Source organism: Denticeps clupeoides, chromosome 6 (assembly GCF_900700375.1).
Source record: "Denticeps clupeoides chromosome 6, fDenClu1.1, whole genome shotgun sequence".
In the NCBI taxonomy this organism is placed as follows: domain Eukaryota; kingdom Metazoa; phylum Chordata; class Actinopteri; order Clupeiformes; family Denticipitidae; genus Denticeps; species Denticeps clupeoides.
In genome coordinates this window covers 6085220-6106138 of record NC_041712.1, presented here as the reverse complement: position 1 = coordinate 6106138, position 20919 = coordinate 6085220, and the positions used below count along the sequence as shown (strand labels likewise).

Below are 20919 nucleotides of genomic sequence, written 5' to 3'. Positions count from 1 at the left end.
AGCATTATTTTCCCACAAAAGAAGAGGGGCTGACTGTCCAGTCCATGGAGCATCTCGCTGCACGAGTAATCCCTGAGGGGTTGTTTCGTGACGTCCCGGGGCGTATGACCTTGTTCCAACATTACATTCAGCTGACAGCCCCAGGACCTGTCCGACTGACTCCCTGTAGCAGCTAAATCGATTCCCTCTCTGTTAGAAAGGGGTGTGATTGTGCCATCTCATAGCCAGTGGTGTAGCTTGGTGGTGTTGTGTGGACTTCTCCAAACTGAACTGGTAACTGCAAAAAAAAATTGAGAATAATGAATCAGCAGGAACAATTAAGAATTTGGGTTAATTAATATCAGTAAACCAATATGTTTTCAATCAATAATATATATTGATTGTCATTCTGTTAAGTTATGCCCATCAGTGCACTGCTTTTTTTTTTGGTTACATCCTTTTACCATTCTCACTTTCTCTTTCTCACTTCATCCTTACCTGCCTCCCATCCGCTCATTCATGCTGTAGCTCACGTGGTGCAGTGTGTTAAGCATTCGGTCTGAGCACTTACACTCTGCTCATAATGAAGCTCTATTGATCAGCTTGTACTTGTTTCTGCTGAACTGTGGCATTTGGAAACGGCTCCTGCTGGACTGAAGCTCTGGCAAAGAGCAGAGCAACATCTATCCTAACCAATCATAAAATACCATGCCCTTTTTGTGCACATGGTATGTTTGCTCGACATGTGGTAGTAGCCTTGTGGGTAAAACTATGAAACAGAAGACCCAGGTTCAAATCCCACTTGTGTCCCTGAGCAAGATACTGAACCCTAAGTTGCTCCAGGGGGGGACTGTCCCTGTAACTACTGATTGTAACTCGCTCTGGATAAGGGCGTCTCATAAATGCTGTAAATGTAAATGTAAATTTAAGACATGATAAAATAATGAATACAAAAAAAATGTGTGTGTTAGTTTGACAATGTTATGGGCATTCCATAAGCCGATTAAGAGCATGGCAAGTCTTCTGCTGAAGAGAAGGGCCTGTAAGTAGAGTGAGAACTCGAAACACATTTAATGTGGAGCTGCTTAAGGCCACACACAGATTGTCATTTACCTTTACAGTAGTTTCGATCATGTTTGAAGGACAGGTCGTAAGATGAAAACTTTGACATCAAGTTATAGTCAGACTATAGTTTGAGTCAAGTTATAGTCATTTGTTATTAATGCTTTAAAAAATATTTTCTTATCGTAATTGTTGTGCCAGTTTATTATATTTTAAAGTACTTATGATGTATTATAGCAGTGATTATAAGTAGGACTGCAACAACGCATTGAATAAATCGCTATAAATCGATTACTAAAAGAATCGGCGACGAATTTCATAATCGATTCTTTGTGTCACGCGACGCGGAGAGATTTCATTAGAAAAGGTGGTAGTTGCCTAGCGGGTAACACATTCGCCTAAGAACCAGAAGGCCCAGGTTCAAATCCCACTTACTACCATTGTGTCCCTGAGCAAGACACTTAACCCTAAATTGCTCCGGGGGGGGACTGTCCCTGTAACTACTGATTGTAAGTCGCTCTGGATAAGGGCGTCTGATAAATGCTGTAAATGTAAATGTAAATGAAAAAAAACTTTAGCTGAGCGCAGAGCGCAGCGAACACACTTGGTCTCAGCACCGCATAGGCAGTGAAACAAAGTTGACTTGATTTGACTTATCTAGCATGTTCATTCACTCAGTGAAAAGTCCGGCCAGCGGTCAGCGAGTCTTTACTTCCCAGATAGCAATTCCGACCGGACGCAGTACTGGGCTTACGAGCTTTCCTCACATCCTCGCCGAGCACACTGTTAATTAAAAGCTAATTGCGCTGCCGCCATTAACGAGGGGAGGATACCACAGTGGAGCAGAAGCTGGGCTCATGCCCTAAATCAGAAATTCCTTTCTGTCTGTTGGCTGTTGATAAATGCATAAACACCCTAACATCCTGCCAAAAAGCAGCCCCGTCTCTGATCCCGCACCAGCGGGGCCGCGGAGCGCTTGGCCACACTGTATTTACGGGGGCCGATGCATTATTCATGTGGGCCGATAAAGAGAGTAATCTGCAGGGCGCGTGGAAGTCGTTTTCTCTTTCCGCCCGATACTCCAGGACATGACCAGACCAGCGCAATATCGTACCTAAACCATGTGATCCATTTTCTGCAGCCAGCTGGTGTCTGGTGGTTTAAAACAAGCGCAAATCAGCGCAGTCTTAATTAAAAGTGCTCTCCTGTGGCCGGGCCAACAGCAACCCCTCCATCAGCACATTCGTTAAGTGTATTAGACTTCTTCAGGGTCCCAGGCAGTAATGGCCAGTGCGTGAAACTCTAATGAAGGCTAGAAGGAATGAATGTGGGTGGATGAGGCTGGCGTGGATGGTGACAGCATGTCCAGGTGACGACACCCCCCCCCCCGCGGACAGAAAGTCTCCCTGCCACTTAAGCTTTTACCTCCTTCATAAAGTGCAATCAATGCGACACAATTAGCTCTGGGCGCGGGCCGATGATGTCACGTGATGCGGGCGGTGGCCTTGTTCCGAAGATTTGTTAGCAGTAAGGGTTAAGAAGAGTGACGGTTTGTGGATGAAGGTGAGAGGCATCGATGCAATCTGTCAGTTAGAAACACACACACACACACACACACACACACACACAGGGGGTCCTGAGAAATCAATAGACACACACACTCTTAACATCGATATATTATACAGTCTATTTGCACAGACATTAACAACAGTTCTGCTGTGTGTGTGTGTGTGCTTCGTTTTAAGTCTGCAACACACCCCTGCGTGTCCCGTAGAACCCGGTCTGATGTAACATGTTCCCTGCGGAGCGCCAGGCACTGGCATGTTGCTGAGTGACCGGGGGGAGCGTAGCATGCTGCAGCGTGATGATGAGTGAGGCTGCACAGGGGATCAGGTTTCACACCCACAGGGCGGCACTCTGGGTCATCGTAGGTGGAGCAACACACTCCTGCATAAAACGCACTGTGGTGGCCAGACACACACCTGCAACACACACAGATGGTTGGCACTCTGGTGTTTGTGCCATTTTACACTATCACCTCAGTCACTTGTAATACACTACACCACAACACCATGACACAGGTCCACTGTCCACCCCACCCCCTTCTCTAAACCGCTAAAGTCAATTTAGACATATGTCCCTTTTTCGTATGCTTGTCGTGAATCACATGACCGCTGACTTTTAAGCTGAGCTATAAAAACAGGCACTTAATGTGGAGCATCTTTTCACATCCAAGTCCTGCTTTTTATCACAAATGCTTATGTGATAATGTGCAGCTTCCCATTTGTATTGTGATGTAAGATATAATCATAATTCGGAATATGCTAATTATTGCCTTGGGTTGTTCAAAGAAAGCAATTTAGGAGATTACTGAATTTTACTGGAATGAGAGTGAGAGTTTAATGTAAGTGAAAGTGAAGTGGTTATCATTGTGATACACTGCAGCACAGCACACGGTGCACACAACGAAATGTGTCCTCTGCTTTTAACCCTTAGTGAGCAGTGCGCAGCCATGACAGGTGCCCAGGGAGCAGTATGTGGGGATTGTGCTTTGCTCAGTGGCCAAAGTACAGCTGTGCTTGAAAGTGATACAATTTCCAGATCCATACATAGTCTGCAATAAAGAGGAACTCAATAATCCATGTATTGCAATGTATAGGCTTGATTTGAGCATAATTTTTTTTAAACATCGCTGTTGTCTGTTGTCTTAAACATCAAGACACCAATACTAGATAACAGTTTATCTATATTGATCGATGTGTCAACAAAGAGAATACACAACATGAACAAGTCATTAAATCATGATAAACTTTAAGTAGATGTCATGGCTGTGTTTATACAATGATAGTAAGAGAATTTCTGCTCATACTGTCTGGCATGGGACACACTCCTGTGTGGCAGCACGGAAGCTGCTTGTTACTGTGGGCAACGGGATGAAAGCATCTTCCGTTTGCTTGGATTGTAATGACTGGACTGTGGAGCAGTGTGAAAAGGTCATGAGGACAGATTAGTACAGATACCAGATATTCTCCTGTGGTTTCCACCCACAGTCGAAGACCTGATGGGAGTCTCAAAGTTGTCATTTAGTTTTAATTCACATTTGCCATCCATTACTGAAATCACTATCCATGCCAGGTGACTGTTGGACCCAGCAAAGGTCTCAGAGCTTCACACTCAGGTGATTGAGAGCTCCAGTCCATTTGTATAATTTAAAACTCATTCACTGAATGCGATTTCTGACTTGATTTATGTTGCCACCGAATGACAGAAACCTTTAGGAACATTGTGCAGGGCAGGAGGTGGAGAAGTGGGCCTGATTATTTACTGCAGAGAACTCATTTACACCCAGTAAGGAGGGATCTCCATCATATAGGAGATGGTCTCTGCTGCCACTCAGACCTGGTGGTACATCTTATATGACATTACACTGTTGCACATAAACACTTCTAACTTCGGGATTTATAGAAATAAACAGACAGACACAAAGAGGACGGCTGGCTAGTTAGCTGTGTCATAGTTAACTATCCCCTTTTGAGTGTCATTTTATGATGTTTTGTTAAATGACAGATATCTCACACATCCTGCTTCCTCATTCTGGACAATTTAAACCACATCCTGTCAAGGCTTCAGAAGAACAAATGTAATGCAGCATACATATTCTCCCTCCCTGCTCCATTTACCACTCTTTTCTTTGCTTGTATAAGAGCAATCTCTGCTGTAGAACCACACCCACTACCAACTGCTTTAATTCAAGCATTCTGATTAGCTATCTAATAAATACGGCCAACTTTGATATTACCATTTTATGCAGATGTAGATGTTTCAGGTCTTTGTGTTTTTTCTTTGTTTGTACAGTCTGTGGTTGCGACCTGGCCCGTTCCGGGTTCTTCCAGAAGAATGGCGAGTACATCTGCACGGAGGACTACCAGCGCCTGTACGGCACAAAGTGCGACAGCTGTGGGGACTTCATCACTGGGGAGGTGGTCTCGGCGCTGGGGAGGACCTACCATCCCAAATGCTTTGTCTGCAGCATGTGCAGGTACTGTGCCGCCCCGCGAGAATACGCTAAGCCATTCACCCACCACCCACTACAGAACAGCCAGTTAACCCACTGGTCTCCGTCCGAAACAGAATTCAGTTCAGTCCGAGTGCATCACATGACTGTGAATGCTTAGCACATAATCCACCTACTTAGGTGGTAACACAGTCCCTCCCTACAGTATATTTGGGTTTTATTACAGTCCAAGGTGTCAGAGCATGACACCACAGAGACGTCTGGCTCTTCCCTGAGGAAACGGAAAGCTGCGCAGAAGGTTGATTGAGTTTACTTAGGGAGCTGAGAAGGGGGAAAATGTCTCATGTTTCTATCTGTCTAAAAGAACTAGGGCACCTTGTTCACTCTTTGGCAGCTCAGGGTTGTATTAAATATTAAAATGACAGTTTTACTTGTTATACCACAGTTACTCGGCACAGATGTGCAAGAATCTCCCTCCTGTGGTCTCTTAAGTGCAATGCACACAGACACACAAACAGTCTTATCTGCCTACCATTACTCCTGTTTCCACTGTTGGTACTTGGGCAACTTCCCATGTGGCTGGAACAGGAACGCTCCTCTTAGCTTTTTGTGTCTCTGTTGTGATACAGAAAGCAGTAGAGTCACAATGTAACCTAATAACCTGATTTTGCAATTGTTTTCGCTGCTAGAAAGTGTAATGCCACTTCCTGTGATGCCCAGGTGCCCAGGGCAACGAATCACAGGAAGAGTCTCAGTGCCGCCAGCATGTTCTTGTTGTTTTCACCAACCATATTGAATTTTCCCTTATCTGTGGTTTGTGATGCAGTCTGGTTGAACTTTGTTCTTTTCTGTCATACTCAGAAGTAACTAACCTGGTGTAAATAGTAGAGCCAAGTGCATCTAAACTGAATTTCATATAATATGCTATATTCATTATGCATAACATTAAATATTTTAGTTTTACATTGATAATTTTAGCTCATATCGAATGAAAATTAGTTATCCAGTATTTCCGTAATTGGATTTCTAATTTACAACCATCAGTGGGTTATTTTTTTACCTAAATTACCAAGACATTCAAGTTTTTTCAGAAACTAGTACTTAATTCACCGTCCCCACACACTGCTGCCCACTGCTCACCAACCCTCGCCAAGGGTGATGGTTAAAAGCAGAGGACACATTTCATTGTGTGCACCGTGTGTAGTGCTGCAGTGTTTCACAATGACCCTTCACCCTTAAAATGGCCCCCAGGATTCAGTGTTTGATGATGGCGGCTTCTGCTTGTTGGGTGGGAATTTGGGCAGCCGATGTCTCCCTGTTTGTTACTGTGAAAGCCAGTTCAGGGGCCCTGTATTCAGATGGGACGCACATGTGGAGGAGGTTTCAGGATGGAAAAAGTCCTGTGTGGCACAGGCAACTCTGAGAGCTCGCCAGACATTTTTGGGGCTGCATTCTTGAGGGCAGAAGAAGATCGAAAGACCTGATTGGCCACAAAAATATTTCCAGTAGTCCGTCTGTGCCCGCACAAGCCATTCTCAGACTCGGAGGAGGATGGTCCTCATATTCCACCAGACCGTAAAGCTGGAGCTCGGCCAGGCTCAAGGGGAGGGAGATGCCTCAGTCTCTCCATGATATTGAATTTTTTCCACTCCATAAAGAGCGACTACCACACTGAATCATGTGATATATGCCCTGAGAGGAGGCACTGCCTATATATCCAGAAAAGGGGCAGAAGAAGATCTGTGGAACTTTGGAACTTTTAGCTCTGATTTTGGGACAGAACAGTTGGGAAATAAATGCGATGTCAAGCAGCTTGCTTGCGCTGTACTGGACTTATCATTTATATCATTTTATACACAATTCTTAACCCAGACAAAACAGTCTGGACGAGGCTTGGAGCATGCTGCTTCTGAGACTGTGTTGTTCTCTGCCTACGGTAGTTAAAGGCAGCAGGAATGCAGAGGAACTTGAAGGGAAAAAGGGCTTCTGATTGTGGCAGTCGGGTTTCTCGGGGCGCTGCAGTTCATTTATTTATTTTTATTGTGCCTTTTCTGGCATGGAAAACAAGACACTCCATTCGGGCCCTTCCCTGGATTAGTTCAAGATGTGCCAGAGTTCGGATTGATGCGTGGAGCTGGCGTATGGTTGCGCATTTCTCTCTCAATTGAATCAGTCTAAAGCACACACTCTCTCATTCACACACACACACACACACACACACACACACACACACACACACACATTTTTAAGAACGCCACACACAGCCTCCACCTGTCTCTCAGATGTGAGAAAGGCCGTGGTTGAAAAGAGGGAGTTGCTTCAGAGGGAAGTCCCAGCTGAGCGGCTATTTAAAGTTTGCCAGGGAGAAAGTGTTTTTTCTATATTTGTCATCTGACTGAGATGAATGGGGGGGATCACAGGGGTTGGATCATGGTGCAGTGCAGTGGGACGGACCAAGGCGTCCACAGAGCTGCACATAAGCGTTTGTGTCTCTGCACTGCTGCTCTCTCAAACTGCACATAAGCACGACCATCCCTTAGGCAATTAGGGAGGGGGAGGTACCTATGCACCGCTACAATTCCCGACAGTTTTAATGATTGTGTGAAAGTTCAGGCGGAATTTCAGGAGGAAGACCTAGTCTGTGTGAACGTAAATGCTGTGTGACATAGTGAGCATGTTGATCATGTGGGTGACAATTTACACCATCTGCATTTACATTTACAGCATTTATCAGACGCCCTTATCCAGAGCGACTTACAGTCAGTAGTTACAGGGACAGTCCCCCCTGGAGCAACTTAGGGTTAAGTGTCTTGCTCAAGGACACAATAGTAGTTAGTGGGGTTTGAACCTGGGTCTTCTGGGTCATAGGCAGGTGTGTTACCCACTAGGCTTCTACCACACCAGTCTGCCTAACGTTGAGTAGTTCCAGACCCTTGAAGGCATGATGTGGTATGTGGTGTATTGCAGTGTGGCAGGCTGCACTGTCCTGTTGAAGAGGGCACTGCCATCTGGGTTTCCATGAAGGGAAGCAATGGCTGGAAACCCTGTCCTGTACACATGTGGTCTAGTTTAATGCTCAGGGTGTAAACAGGCGGAATCTGTGTGAATCTAACTGCTGCGCAACAATATGAGTAGCAGCATACATTAAAATGCACCTTTCATAATACAGTCATGTCTCATTCATGAGCCAAATAGCTGCTTACATCCAAGCGTTTACAGAACAATGCATGAAAATTAAAGCATACCTCTGGCTCATAAATGTGCAATGACTGTATTTGGAATGAATTTTAAAGGTGCACTTAATCTAAATGATCAAACTATGAAACTTTTGCTTATTTTTGCGGTGTGCATCAATTATTCTTTCCATGCACATGCTCTGTGTATTGCATGCAAATATGCGTTTGTGCATATTTGTAAGCATTTTTGTGTGTTTGCATGATGATTATGTGCACGATTGTGAGATTATCTGTTCTTATATGTGTGTGTGTGAATTGTGTGAACATGTGAGGGGTGACTGTGTACAGTATATCTATAGCTTTCTGCATGTCCTTGCATGTGTGTGTGTGTACTTGAGAGTGAGACCATGCCTGTGTGTATCTGTGCACATGCTCTTTTGTGTGTGAGTGTGTGTTGAACCAGAGGCTGCAGTCTGTGGGCCCAGACCAACCTGCTGCCTGAGTGCTAATACTCCCGGAAGGGATTGGCTCGCTGGCCTGGGGGGAATATCCCTGGCTCGTGTTTTAAATTGGCCTATAAGAGCCTTTCCTCTCTTTCTTCCGCTGCTTGTCTTACACAACAACCGCCATAAATACCCTGCACTTCTGTTTTAATGGGCTTTCCTCTTCTTGGTGGATTTGAAAGCCCAGTTGTTGTTTGTCAGTTTTAAACGGCAACACGACTTTCTGCCTGAAATATGGGAACGCAAGCTGTCCCGCACAAGCTGTCCCGCACAAAATGTCCCAATAATAATTTACAGTCATTTTTATGTCCTTTACAACTCATTCACAAATAACTTCTTTTGCAAATGACCATGAAATTCTGTCCTGTGACTGGAGCCAATTTTTCGGGGGAGGACTGTCACCACCGTCACTGTTGGAGACCAGGTGCAGTTCTTTAGGGCCTCGGAATGTGCAAGTGGGGCAGGTCAGCTTCAGCGGCAGCTGGTCCTGGCAGAAGGGACCAGCTGAGAGGTCAGCCCTGCGTGACCCCACAGGCTGCGACCCGGCCGGAGCGCCATGTCTCCTGACACAGACGGCATGCACACTGTACTGTGCTGCCTGTTCCGCTGCCTACGTCTAAAATCTGAGATTCAAAGAATTGACCAACAATATTCTTTAACAATATTTGGTGCCCTATTAAAAAGCGCGAATGAAATTCAGTTTTATTATTACCAAAAAGGACATGAAATAACAGACTAGACGAAACGCTGCCACATTCCTGACTTAAAGCTGGAATGTTGATAACAATGGAATAGAATGTTCAAGAGTGTCAAGCATTAGACAAAATGTCACAGATTTCTTTGCAAAATGCAGAGGCCAAGATAACCGCATGGGCGTTCAGTAGCTCTTCCCCTGCTGGGTTGCTGCAGCGATATAATATGAGCGCAGACTTCACAAGGCTGCCGGACATGAGTCACATCGTGCTGCTGCCCTGGGAATGAGCAACCATCAGCTCCCAAGCTCAGATATCACTGCACAAGCCACTGTGTTGTGTGTGAGACTGTGAGTGTGGGCATGTGTGTGTTTACTATACAAAACATACTACTTTCAGTGATGAGCTAAGAATTTTAAACTTTTCTTGAGTTATGAAAAGCAGAATATTCAGTTGCAGTGCAGGAATACATGAATTACAGGATGACAGGAGCTGCTCTGGGATGTGTGGCTTTGGGAAAAGGTATCATGTCATTTGTGTTTATACTGAATCGGCTGTGTGGGATTTAAAAAAAATAAAAAACGTCTCTATGGGCACCATATAAGGAGGCAAAACCATGTGCAAGAAATCACATTTAAATCAGTAAAGCTTATGGACAGTGGTGGCCTAGCGTGTGGCAGTGGTGGCCCAGCGGGAAAGGAAACAGACCCATAATCTGAACTGCACCATCCCCACACACTGCTCCCTGGTCGCCTTTCAAAAAGGTTAAATGCAGAGGACACCTTTCGTTGTGTGCACTGTGTGCTGTACTACAGTGTTTCACAGTGACAATCACTTCACTTTCACTTTTTGTTGTTTTAGTCAATTGAAGTCAGTGTAAGGCATTATCACAGATGAAAAATGTCGTATTAATAATTCAGACACATGTAAATTATTATTACAACAAATCAAAAAAGGATTTAAACTTTGGTTTAAAAATAATGAAAGCAGATAAGTAAGACTGAGCGGTATAAACAATATAAATGGTATATGATATAAATTTAACCAATGGGAGAGATGAATATACCGGCCTACTGCAGAAATATTTGCTCCTCGAGAAAATGACGAAGTTGCGCCACCTGCACCAAACCACACCCATTTTGTATAATCAATCACACAGAGGCGGTTTTGATATGGGTGACAAGGTTGCCCAGAGTGGCATCATGGTGGGGGCGGCGATCAGTTTTCTATTCCTTGTAGGAGGAGGAGGTGGCAGGAGATTTTTTTGAGTGGCATCTAATAACCAGCTCACAAAGTAAAACTATGCTGAAGTTAGCTCCTTATTCGAATGGTCAGTTCCACCTTAAATGCTGTGCTGCAGGCTGCAATACCCTCACTGCGCCTGTAGGGGGTGATGATGTTGAATGCTGCGTGCGTGTCATATTGTCCAGGTGGGTGATGGTCAGATGCAGGGTGGTGGCGATGGCATTGTCCGTGGAGCATTTCTGACAAATTGCAGTGGGTCCCGGGTGGAGGGCAGCAGGGTCTTCATATGTTTCATGACCGGCTTCTTGAAGCACTTCATCATGATGGGTGCAACGGGACATTGAGTACTCCAGATTGGGTAGTCACTGCGGCACGGCACTGAAGAATTCTTCGTCACAGGCACGACGGTGGTGGCCTTTTGTTAAGTTGGAACTCAGTGAGATGTTGAAGATGTTGGTAAAGACACCTGCCAGCTGGTCTGGAGCATCTCCATGGATATCTGGAGCATCTTCCAGGGGTGGTGTCTGGTTCAGCAGCCTTTCATGAGCTAAATCCGAGTGTTCCTCACAGCACCTGATCACTGAGATTTCCTCGCAGTCACGTTGTTGGTGACGGCCTGGATCCCCTGGGACATGTGCCGCGTATCACCGGCACATGTATCATTATGCTTTGCTGCTCTAATGGCTCTAGACAGTTTAGTCTGGCCCAAAATATTTTTCATTGTAAAATTGACCTGGTAACTTTGTGCACATAGATTTATGATAAATGTGGACCATGTAAAATGATGAATTATGATGAATATTTCCATGTAAAAAATAGTATTGCCGCCTGCTGAGCAGTATTTAAGGTGGAACAGACTATTCGAATAAGGAGCATCTTTGTGTCATCTAAATTCTATCACATATGTGGAACATAAGAGCGAGGTCCTCGGTGTGCACGTTTACTGCTGCTGCTGCTGGGCTGATGTCTCACACCTATCGAAAGTGGAGGGAGGCGTGGTGCTTCCAAATAAAGCTCATTTCATTCATGATATTGTCAATCCAAGTTCATTATGTCACAATGAATATATTCTGGGTTGTGCAAAATTGCAGAAAAACAAACAAACAAACCGAATTGCGCACTAAACTGTCTATTACTTAACATTGGGGCGATTCTCAGAGTGGACAATGGGTGCTGATACTGGAGTGCAAAATTAACACCAATGTAAGATGTACAAGAAAAGGTAAAGGCCTGTATATGTTTACCTGGTTAAATTCAGCATTGTTTTGACAGCAGATTTTACATTAAAATGTGTTCATATAGAATTCTTAATATGTTATGTTATGTGTTTGGGGGGATGGCAGCTTCGCCCAGGCCACCAAACCGGCTAGGACTGCCCCTGCACTCGCATCATACAAATACCTTGTATTTCACTGGACTTATGGAGGTGACAGACAGTCCACTTTCAGTGGACATTTATGGCATATCGCACAGCCCTAAATGTAAGCATTTCTGCAACCACACTCCAACTCAAATGGCAATTGCACTACATCCTGATAAACAGATGCAACTGATACAGCCAGACATGTTTGAACTCACCAGTATCAGTGGGTTATTCCCGAATTTAAGATTCAGTGAAATGTAGCAACTGATGAAAGTGAAGTGATTGTCATTGTCAAGCAGTGGGCAGCCAGTGGCAATTTCCTTCGGTATTCGAACCGGCAACCTTCAGATTACACATCTGCTTTTTTAGCCGCTAGGCCACCACCACCCTGGTCATCGCAGTGCTGGGTGTAGGTGGTGATCCTTAGTTCCCTGTCAGTGTGACTCCGGACTAAATTCATCCACCTTTTCACCATGTGGTCCTCTGGGACATTTGAATAAGGACAGTGCGTGGTCCTGTAATTCCTGGCATCCAGGGAAAATACACATGCAGGATAAACGCATAGCTAACGTATCTAATGTAAGAACAGGTATGATACAGTTTTTTCCATCGTACTTTCTAATATTTATTAGATGTTTTTACACATAAAGGAGAAGATTGTTCTTAGAGTTAGTGGACTATTCTTTCCATTCTCTGTTTTTTTATAAAAGCAGGTTCTGTTGGACTCATGCAGCCATTAATTAAGAAGCTTGAGCTTTTAGCCATATTCGGGTTTGGATTGAAAGAAGTGCAAATTCAGCCCTTAGATGTTTGGTTTAATGAATATGTGGGGGGGCTCCATCCTTTTACTGGGAAGTGTGTATGCGTGCACGCATGTGTGTGCCATCAGTAATTATTATTAATGTGATAAGAATAGAGCTATAGCCTTTGATGCTGTCCCCTGTTCTCAGTCTCTTGTGTGTTCTTGTGCTCTAAGCACAATCTGATTGCACTTTCCTGCCCAAATTAAGCCTTAGAGCTCAAATCACTTTTGGATGCAGTTCTCCACAATCAAACCCAAATGAACACAACAATAAATAAATAAATAAACAATCTTTTTAATCTTCTCATTGGCTTCAGAGGGTAATTAGTCTCTGAGCTCATACTGCATTAGTCACGGCTATAAAGAAATTATTATTAGCAGTGAGTCAGATTTAGTCACATTTACAGCTTAATGTCATTATATAAAACGATAGCATTTATGCAATATTCTACACTTCACTGTTCAGCGTGAATGAATAATGCAGCAGTCATGTGAATTGTTGTAATTTGTGACACCCATGGAGGTACGAGTGCTGAAAATCTTGGCTAATAGCGCTGTGCTAATTGCTTTTTACTGTACTGTAGCGTCATGGTCTAAAGTCAGGTTATGTAGAGGTTATGATAAGATGCTTCTTCAGCCCCCAGTTGGTAAACCACTAGCAAGCCAGCTGAACTACATGGGCAACAATAAAGTCCATTTACATTTAAGGGATTTATCCGACGTCCTTATCTAGAGTGACCTAAAATTAGTAGTTACATGGACAGTCCCCTTGGAGACACTCAGTGTTAAGTGTCTTTCTCAGGGACACAATGGTAGTAAGTGGGGTTTGAACCTGTGATTTTGAGTCTTACCCACTAGGCTACTAACACCATCTCCATAGAAATGTCATATATTTGCATATTAATAGGACGCGCACTTACACATCTTATATTCTATTGCTCTACATAAAATACAACTGTGAGAACCAATGGTGCGGGTCTGAGTGCATGGCATCGTTTTCGTTTTTGCATCTGCGATCACATTATGTGTGCCTGAGAGTGTTTTCATTGTTTTTCTTCCACAGGAAGCCGTTCCCAATCGGAGACAGGGTGACCTTCTGCGGGAAGAAGTGTGTCTGTCAGCAGTGCTCTCACACCCTCGTCAGCACCAACGAGCCGGTGAAGATCCACGGCCCCAGCCGTAAGTGTTACTAGTGTTCGATCATTTTTTTCCCTAAATAATGTGTTTGAATAAAACAATGCAACATATCCTTCCATTTCTTATGTACGTGTATGATTCCCATGCTTCTAATATGTTCCCAGATAAAAAATGAGATTACATGCAGTTAAACTGCCCAGTCCAGACTGAATTTATGCCTGTCCTGAGGGAGAACACTCGGCCACTTTGTGCTCTCTCCAGATGGTGATAAGAGGCGGTCTGCTGTCCTGACTGTGAGCTTCGAAACAGAAAATATCTGTGAGGCTGCTTGCTAAACAGGTCCCTGTTGGCTTGTTCATCAGCTCAGCCCATATCTAAGGAGATGGTGGTTGAGAAAACGAGCCCGGCAGGAGCAGGGCTGGAGCCGTTTACACCGATCTGATCTTCCGGCAGCCACTGTTTAATTAGAGGCTGCTGCTTCCCCTCTAGCTGTAAGCTTGGTTGTTTACGGGCCCAGTGGTGGAATTGCTGCTGTTAAACTTCACCGTGGCTTTTTGATTAACCTGTGAATCCAGATGCTGCTTCACAAAACCAGATGCCCAGGCATATAGAGTCAAGCTGAGAGTGCTAAAAGACTGTAGTTTTTTTTACTATAAGGTGCAATTTTTTGCACTTTAATAGGAATTAATAGTAGGTAACTTAAGTCTAGCAATAGATCAGATAGATCTATGTTGGTCAGATAATGTCTACAGAGCACTGAGAATCGGCTAAATGTAAAAAAAACACCAGAACATACCAAAAAGCTTGAATAGATTAGTTTGTGTAAGAAAAATTCTGCTATTCAATTTATTTTCAATATGTAACACACAGGGGGGAAATGTGGTTTGTTCTTTTCTTGTTAATTTGCCATTTATTTTTACGTGTTGGTCTGTTGTTGTTTGTGTGAGCAGTTATGGTTTGGGTCTTTTGGGGTGGTAGTAGCCTAGTGGGTAAGACACTCGCCTATGAACCAGAAGACCCGGGTTCGAATCCCACTTACTACCATTGTGTCCCTGAGCAAGACACTTAACCCTAAGTTGCTCCAGGGAGACTGTCCCTGTAACTACTGATTGTAAGTCGCTCTGGATAAGGGCGTCTGATAAATGCTGTAAATGTAAATGTAAATGTAAATGTCTTTTGGGCCAGAGGAATGATCCTTTGGGTGACCCCCTGGTTTTTGAGAGTGGTTGTTCACGGTTGTTCACGGTTGTTCCTGGCTACCACAGCTACAACAACATGTTGATTCACTGTTGATATTTTGATCCATTTCCTTAACTTTGTCCTCAATTCACAGAAGTCCACAGTACACCAGTTAGACCTTAAATGATACATCATCTCCATAGGCCACATTTACTTGCCATAGTTACAGGTTAAGTAGGGTGCCTGGAACCAGGATTGGAGCTTCTGACTGCCCTGCCACTCCAGTGTAGACAGTCTCCTAAACGTGAACAAATAGGAGTGTGACCTTTTCCACAGCCGACACCACACAGAGCCATGATTCACACTGCATCCATAAATCCCAGCACTGGCCCACTTCACCTCTGTCAGACGCAATTACATGTCAGCGGGTCATTCATCTCGAACCCCCAAACACAAACCTGTTTTTGCCAGGTATTTATTTTTTTCTCGCAATAGCTTGGGTTAGAGTTTGCTTCTTGATTATTGCTCTTAATTTGTCTGAATCGTTGTTGGAGTGACATTTGTGTTAACATTTGTTGAAGGCTTTAATAGACGTATTTTTTAACGTGTTATTCTTGTTTCCCATCACCCTGCAGAATGTGCTGGATGTAAGGAAGATATTAAGCAGGGCCAGTCTCTGCTGGCTCTGGAGAAACAGTGGCATGTCAGCTGCTTCAAGTGTCAAACCTGTGGGATAGTGCTGACCGGGGAGTATATAAGCAAGTAGGTTCCGGCCTAGCTATTTGATTTTCTCAATCATCCATGCATATTTTATAAAGTCTTTATTTGGCACTTTACCTTGTGGTGCCTTCACACTTCATAGCAGAGCTTATGTTGTTTTATGGTTCAAACTGTACTTCATGACATATGTACACTCACACACTCACACACACACACAGTACAGGGCCAAAGGTTTGGACACACCTTCTCATTCAATGTGTTTTCTTTATTTTCATGAATATTTACGTTAGTAGATTCTCACTGAAGGCATCAAAACTATAAATGAACATGTGGAGTTATGTACTTAACAAAAAAGGTGAAATAACTGAAAACATGTTTTATATTCTAGTTTCTTTGCTCTGATTACTGCTTTGCACACTCTTGGCATTCTCTCGATGAGCTTCAAGAGGTCGTCACCTGAAATGGGTTTCCAGCAGTCTTGAAGGAGTTCCCCTTTTTTGTCTTGAAGGAGTTCCACTTTTTGTTCATTCATAGTTTTGATGCCTTCAGTGAGAATCTACCAATGTAAATGGTTATAAAATGAAGAAAACACATTGAATGAGAAGGTGTGTCCAAACTACACACACACACAAAACACATATCACACAAGGTTTAGAAATATTGTGTAGCAATATATTCATGATCAGACTTAAAGAGACATGAAATATAGTGTGATAGTCGCCTGGTGGGTTACACACTCACCTATGAACCAGAAGACCACAAAGTCACAGGTTCAAACCCCACTTATTACCATTGTGTCTCTGAGAAAGACCCTTAATCCTGAGTGTCTCCAGGGAGACTGTCCCTGTAACTACTGGTTGTAAGTCGCTCTGGGTAAGGGCGTCTGCTAAATGTTGTAAATGTAAATGTGAATGAGTTAGACTGCACTCGATATAACCAAATCAAACTTTATTTATTTCCTTGTCAGGGATGGGGTTCCATACTGCGAGTCAGACTACCACACCCAGTTTGGCATCAGGTGCGAGACCTGTCAGAGGTACATCAGTGGAAGAGTGCTAGAGGTGAGTGTCTGGTCCTGCTGGGGTGAGCATTGCGTTAATCACCTTACAATCAATTAACAGGGTCCTCCTCAAGCCACGGATTTGTTTTCAGCATAAGTCTGGACTGCAGCCCTGCCAGGTAGTTGTTTCCTGATGAGTGTCTTTTTTCAGTATTTTGATTTTTCTTCTGTAGAAGTTTTTTAATGCGCTTCTGTCTCTTTGGCATGTGAGGATTTTTTGCCAACTTTTTGGACAATGGAGATCTTTTAATGTTGAGCTTTTTGTTTCGATTTTCATGTGGGCAGCTTATGTAAAATGTATTTTTAGATGGCCTCTCTACATTCTTACTGCCTACCCAGAGGCACGTTGTTGCGCTGTTGTCTAAATTTTATTGTATTTTTGTTTGTTCTGATTCAATGCACTTTTATTGCAAACATTATGCTCATTCTTTTTTTCCTTTTCTGATGAGATGATATTACATTTTGTGTGAGCACAGCATTATCTTCTGTCCAACAGCAAAAAATGTCTAAAAACCCATTACACTGCATATTAAACACCACAAAGGTTACACACTCTTCCTGGGGGCAGTTCAATCACCATGCATGTTTTCTGTCCATGCCATTAATGATCAGGTAAAAAAAAATCAATTGAGCAATGAGTATATTCTCAAAGTGTGGCTTCAGGGCTCTAAAAATAGTGCTCGTTCTTAATGTGCTGTCATCATTGCTAAACATGAGATGCCCACTGACCGCTCTGGCACCAGACAGTACAGTAGTTCAGCTTGCCTGGGGAGTAGCAAAGATGTGCATTTGTCTGTGAAAGGAGTGAAGCCTGTATAATGTAATTCCCTGCTTGACTGTGGGGTTTTTTGTATGCACAGGTGCATATACACTGATCAGCCTTAACACTATCACCAATAACATTGACATGATCTAGTTAGCAGTGGATGAAATATGTTAGGCAGCTGATGTGTTGGAAACAGAAAAAGGGGGCATCTGTGGGATGTGCTTTAATAACGAGTCTGGTCTATCGAGGCACCACCTCATACAGGCCTTACATTTATGCCATTTATCAGATGCCCTTATCCAGAGTGACTTATAACCAATAGTTACAGGGAAAGTCTCCCTGGAGACACTCAGGGTTAAGTGTCTTGCTCAGGGACACAATGGTAGTAAGTGGGGTTTGTATTCATAAGGAAGATTGTTCTGATTGTTATGATTCTGCATACTTGATATTCTGATATTTAATAGCTTCAGGTTCAATCTCAATCTGATAAGCAATGAGTCTTGTTGGCTTGAGGTGGAGCTAGGGGTCTGTCTGAGGCACAGTCTCAGATGGAAGATCATTGCAGAGCAGGTCATGACTCTCAGGCAGCACAGAGATGAATGATCCAGTACAAAGATGCCAGACACGGCGGTCCAAATCCAGAAACAAAGAACACAGAATGGTCCATAGCAAATCCAATAACCAGAGTGACAGTCAAGATCGTTACTGTGAGCAATAATCCAAAACCAGTCCTCAGAAGGGTTTGGGTTTGGCAAAGACGGTAGCACAGAGAAACAAGAACAAGTGCTTGATTTGGATTTAAAGATGTTGTCCAATGACAGTTGGTATATTAGCCAAATAATCTAAGTAACTAAATAAAAAGGTACATTTTTACAAGTGGCGTGAGTGTATTTGTCTCCAGGCCTTTAACATACTTGGTATCTTACACAAAACATTTTGAAATAAATGAAGGTAAGTGGATGGTTCCTTCATGTCACATTAGTCTGTGTATATACTGTGGGTACAGAAAGTATTCAGACCACCTTAAATTTTCACTCTTTGTTATATTGCAGCCATTTGCTAAAATCATTTAAGTAAATTTTTCCCCATTAATGTACACACAGCACCCCTTATTGACAGAAATACACAGAATTGTTGACATTTTTGCAGATTTATTAACAAAGAAAAACTGAAATATCACATGGTCCTAAGTATTCGGACCCTTTTGCTCAGTATTTAGTTGAAGCATGATTCTTTTTGGGAAAGCTGCAACAAGGTTTCCACACCTGGATTTGGGGATCCTCTGCCATTCCTTCTTGCAGATCCTCTTCAGTTCTGGCAGGTTGGATGGTAACAGTAGTTGGACAGCCATTTTTAGGTCTCTCTAGAGATGCTCAATTGGGTTTAAATTAGGGCTCTGGCTGGGCCATTCAAGACCAGTCACAGAGATTTTGTGAAGCCTCTTCATTATTTTAGCTGTGTGCTTAGGGTCATTGTTTTTTGGAAGGTATTCCTTCTGCCCAGTCTGAGGTCCAAAGCACTCTGGAGAAGGTTTTAGTCAAGGATATCCCTGTACTTGGCCGCATTCACCTTTCCCTCGATTGCAACCAGTCGTCCTGTCCTTGCAGCTGCAACACCCCAATCTTATTTCCCACCATATTGGAGTCCTTCAGGTGGTGTTTAGCAAACTTTGACTGAGGAGAGACTTCTGTCGGACAACACTGCCATAAAACTCTGACTGGTGGAGGGCTGCAGTAATAGTTGACTTTTTACAACTTTCTGCCATCTCCCAACTTCTTCTCTGGACCTCAACCACGGTGATCTTTGGGTACCTCTTTATCCCTCTTACCAAGGCTCTTCTCCCCCGATAGCAAGTCGGCCAGCACTAGGAAGGGTTCTCGTCATCCCAAAAGTCTTCCATTTAACAATTATGGAGGATGATTTCACACACCCTGTGCTCTTAGGAACCGTCAGTGCAGCAGAATTTTTTTTGTAACCTTGGCCAGATCTGTGCTTTTTGTTGTGTGCTGTGTTTCACAATGACAATCACTTCACTTTCACTTGTAATGAGTGCTTTGGTTATTTGGTCGGATCTGGATGTCGTAGAGGCTAGAATCAGTACTGTCTAAAGGAAGGTATTTTCCAGCGGGGATAACTCAAACACCCACAAAACTTAACGAAAAGGGCACATAAAGCTAACAGGCTAACAACAAAGGGGTCTGTCACACAAAGCAACAAGACACACAAATGAGATCCCCAATGGAGCTCTTTGCAGATCTCCTTGCAGATCTCCGTGGACCCTGGGGACCTCCCAAAAGATTAAGAGCCTAGAAGACCCTGGGGACCCCCGAACACCATCCGGAGTCTCTTTATATAGGTGGAGGTGACCAATAGGCAGATGGTAGGTGGAGCTGGTAGGCTCCCACGAAGTAAAGAGACAGCACACAAAAGCACAGCCAGCCACACAGAACACGTGGGAGCGTACGTCCAGGGACGTAACACTGAACAAGTCCTGTGTGTCTGGCCATTGGTAGGTCATGACTTTGTTTGACTTTGTAGTTGAGCCTACAGCGGGTAGCAAGTCACGCATTTGAAATTTGTAGGTAGCTTCACCAATATTTTAATTTCCCACCCGCACTTCTCTCTTTGGGGCAGAAAGTCTTTGCAAGCGCAGCTGGTGTTCGTGGGGAATCGATTGAACTGACAAAATTACAGGCTCATGGTGTAATTGCTCTGAAAGAGCGGAGTCGGAACCAATGGCCAATTACCACAGACAAAAACGCTGTTCCTTGGGAATCATATTTTTCCAGGGCCTCTCATGTGGCCCTCATGTTTTCTTCGCTTGTTCCGCTCTATTTAAATGTTTTCCCCTTTTCTCTCTTCCTTAGGCAGGTGGGAAGCACTACCACCCCACCTGCGCCCGCTGTGCTCGATGTCACATGATGTTTGCTGAGGGGGAGGAGATGTACCTTACAGGTGGGTGGGGCTTAATCCAATAAATCTGACAGGCCGTCTTCCTCTTGCATCTCTTCCCTAGAGACTTTGGGCAACCATTTCCTGTCCATCTGCGGACCCGTGTGAATGAATCGCTCCCGTTTATCATCCATTATTTATGTAGTGCTGCTCCCTAATGCGTAGGAGTTGAAGGAGCTCCTTGAGTCCTGAGTTCACATCCTGGCTTTGCACAGATGTGCCGAGGAGACGAGCATGCGTCTCTGCAATGCTGCAGTAATTACGGCAG

The 20919-nt window shown here is 43.8% G+C and overlaps 1 protein-coding gene across 11 annotated transcripts in view; it reads left to right on the top strand.

The window, feature by feature from the left end:
- ablim3 (actin binding LIM protein family, member 3) overlaps positions 1-20919 on the top strand; it is a 70860-nt gene that overhangs the window by 23536 nt on the left and 26405 nt on the right. For all 11 annotated transcript variants that reach the window (XM_028984425.1, XM_028984424.1, XM_028984423.1 and 8 more), the window contains 5 exons: positions 4897-5080; positions 13901-14016; positions 15789-15915; positions 16841-16934; positions 20567-20654. In XM_028984425.1, the coding sequence (XP_028840258.1) occupies positions 4897-5080; positions 13901-14016; positions 15789-15915; positions 16841-16934; positions 20567-20654 (609 nt within the window). The remainder of the gene's footprint in view (positions 1-4896; positions 5081-13900; positions 14017-15788; positions 15916-16840; positions 16935-20566; positions 20655-20919) is intronic.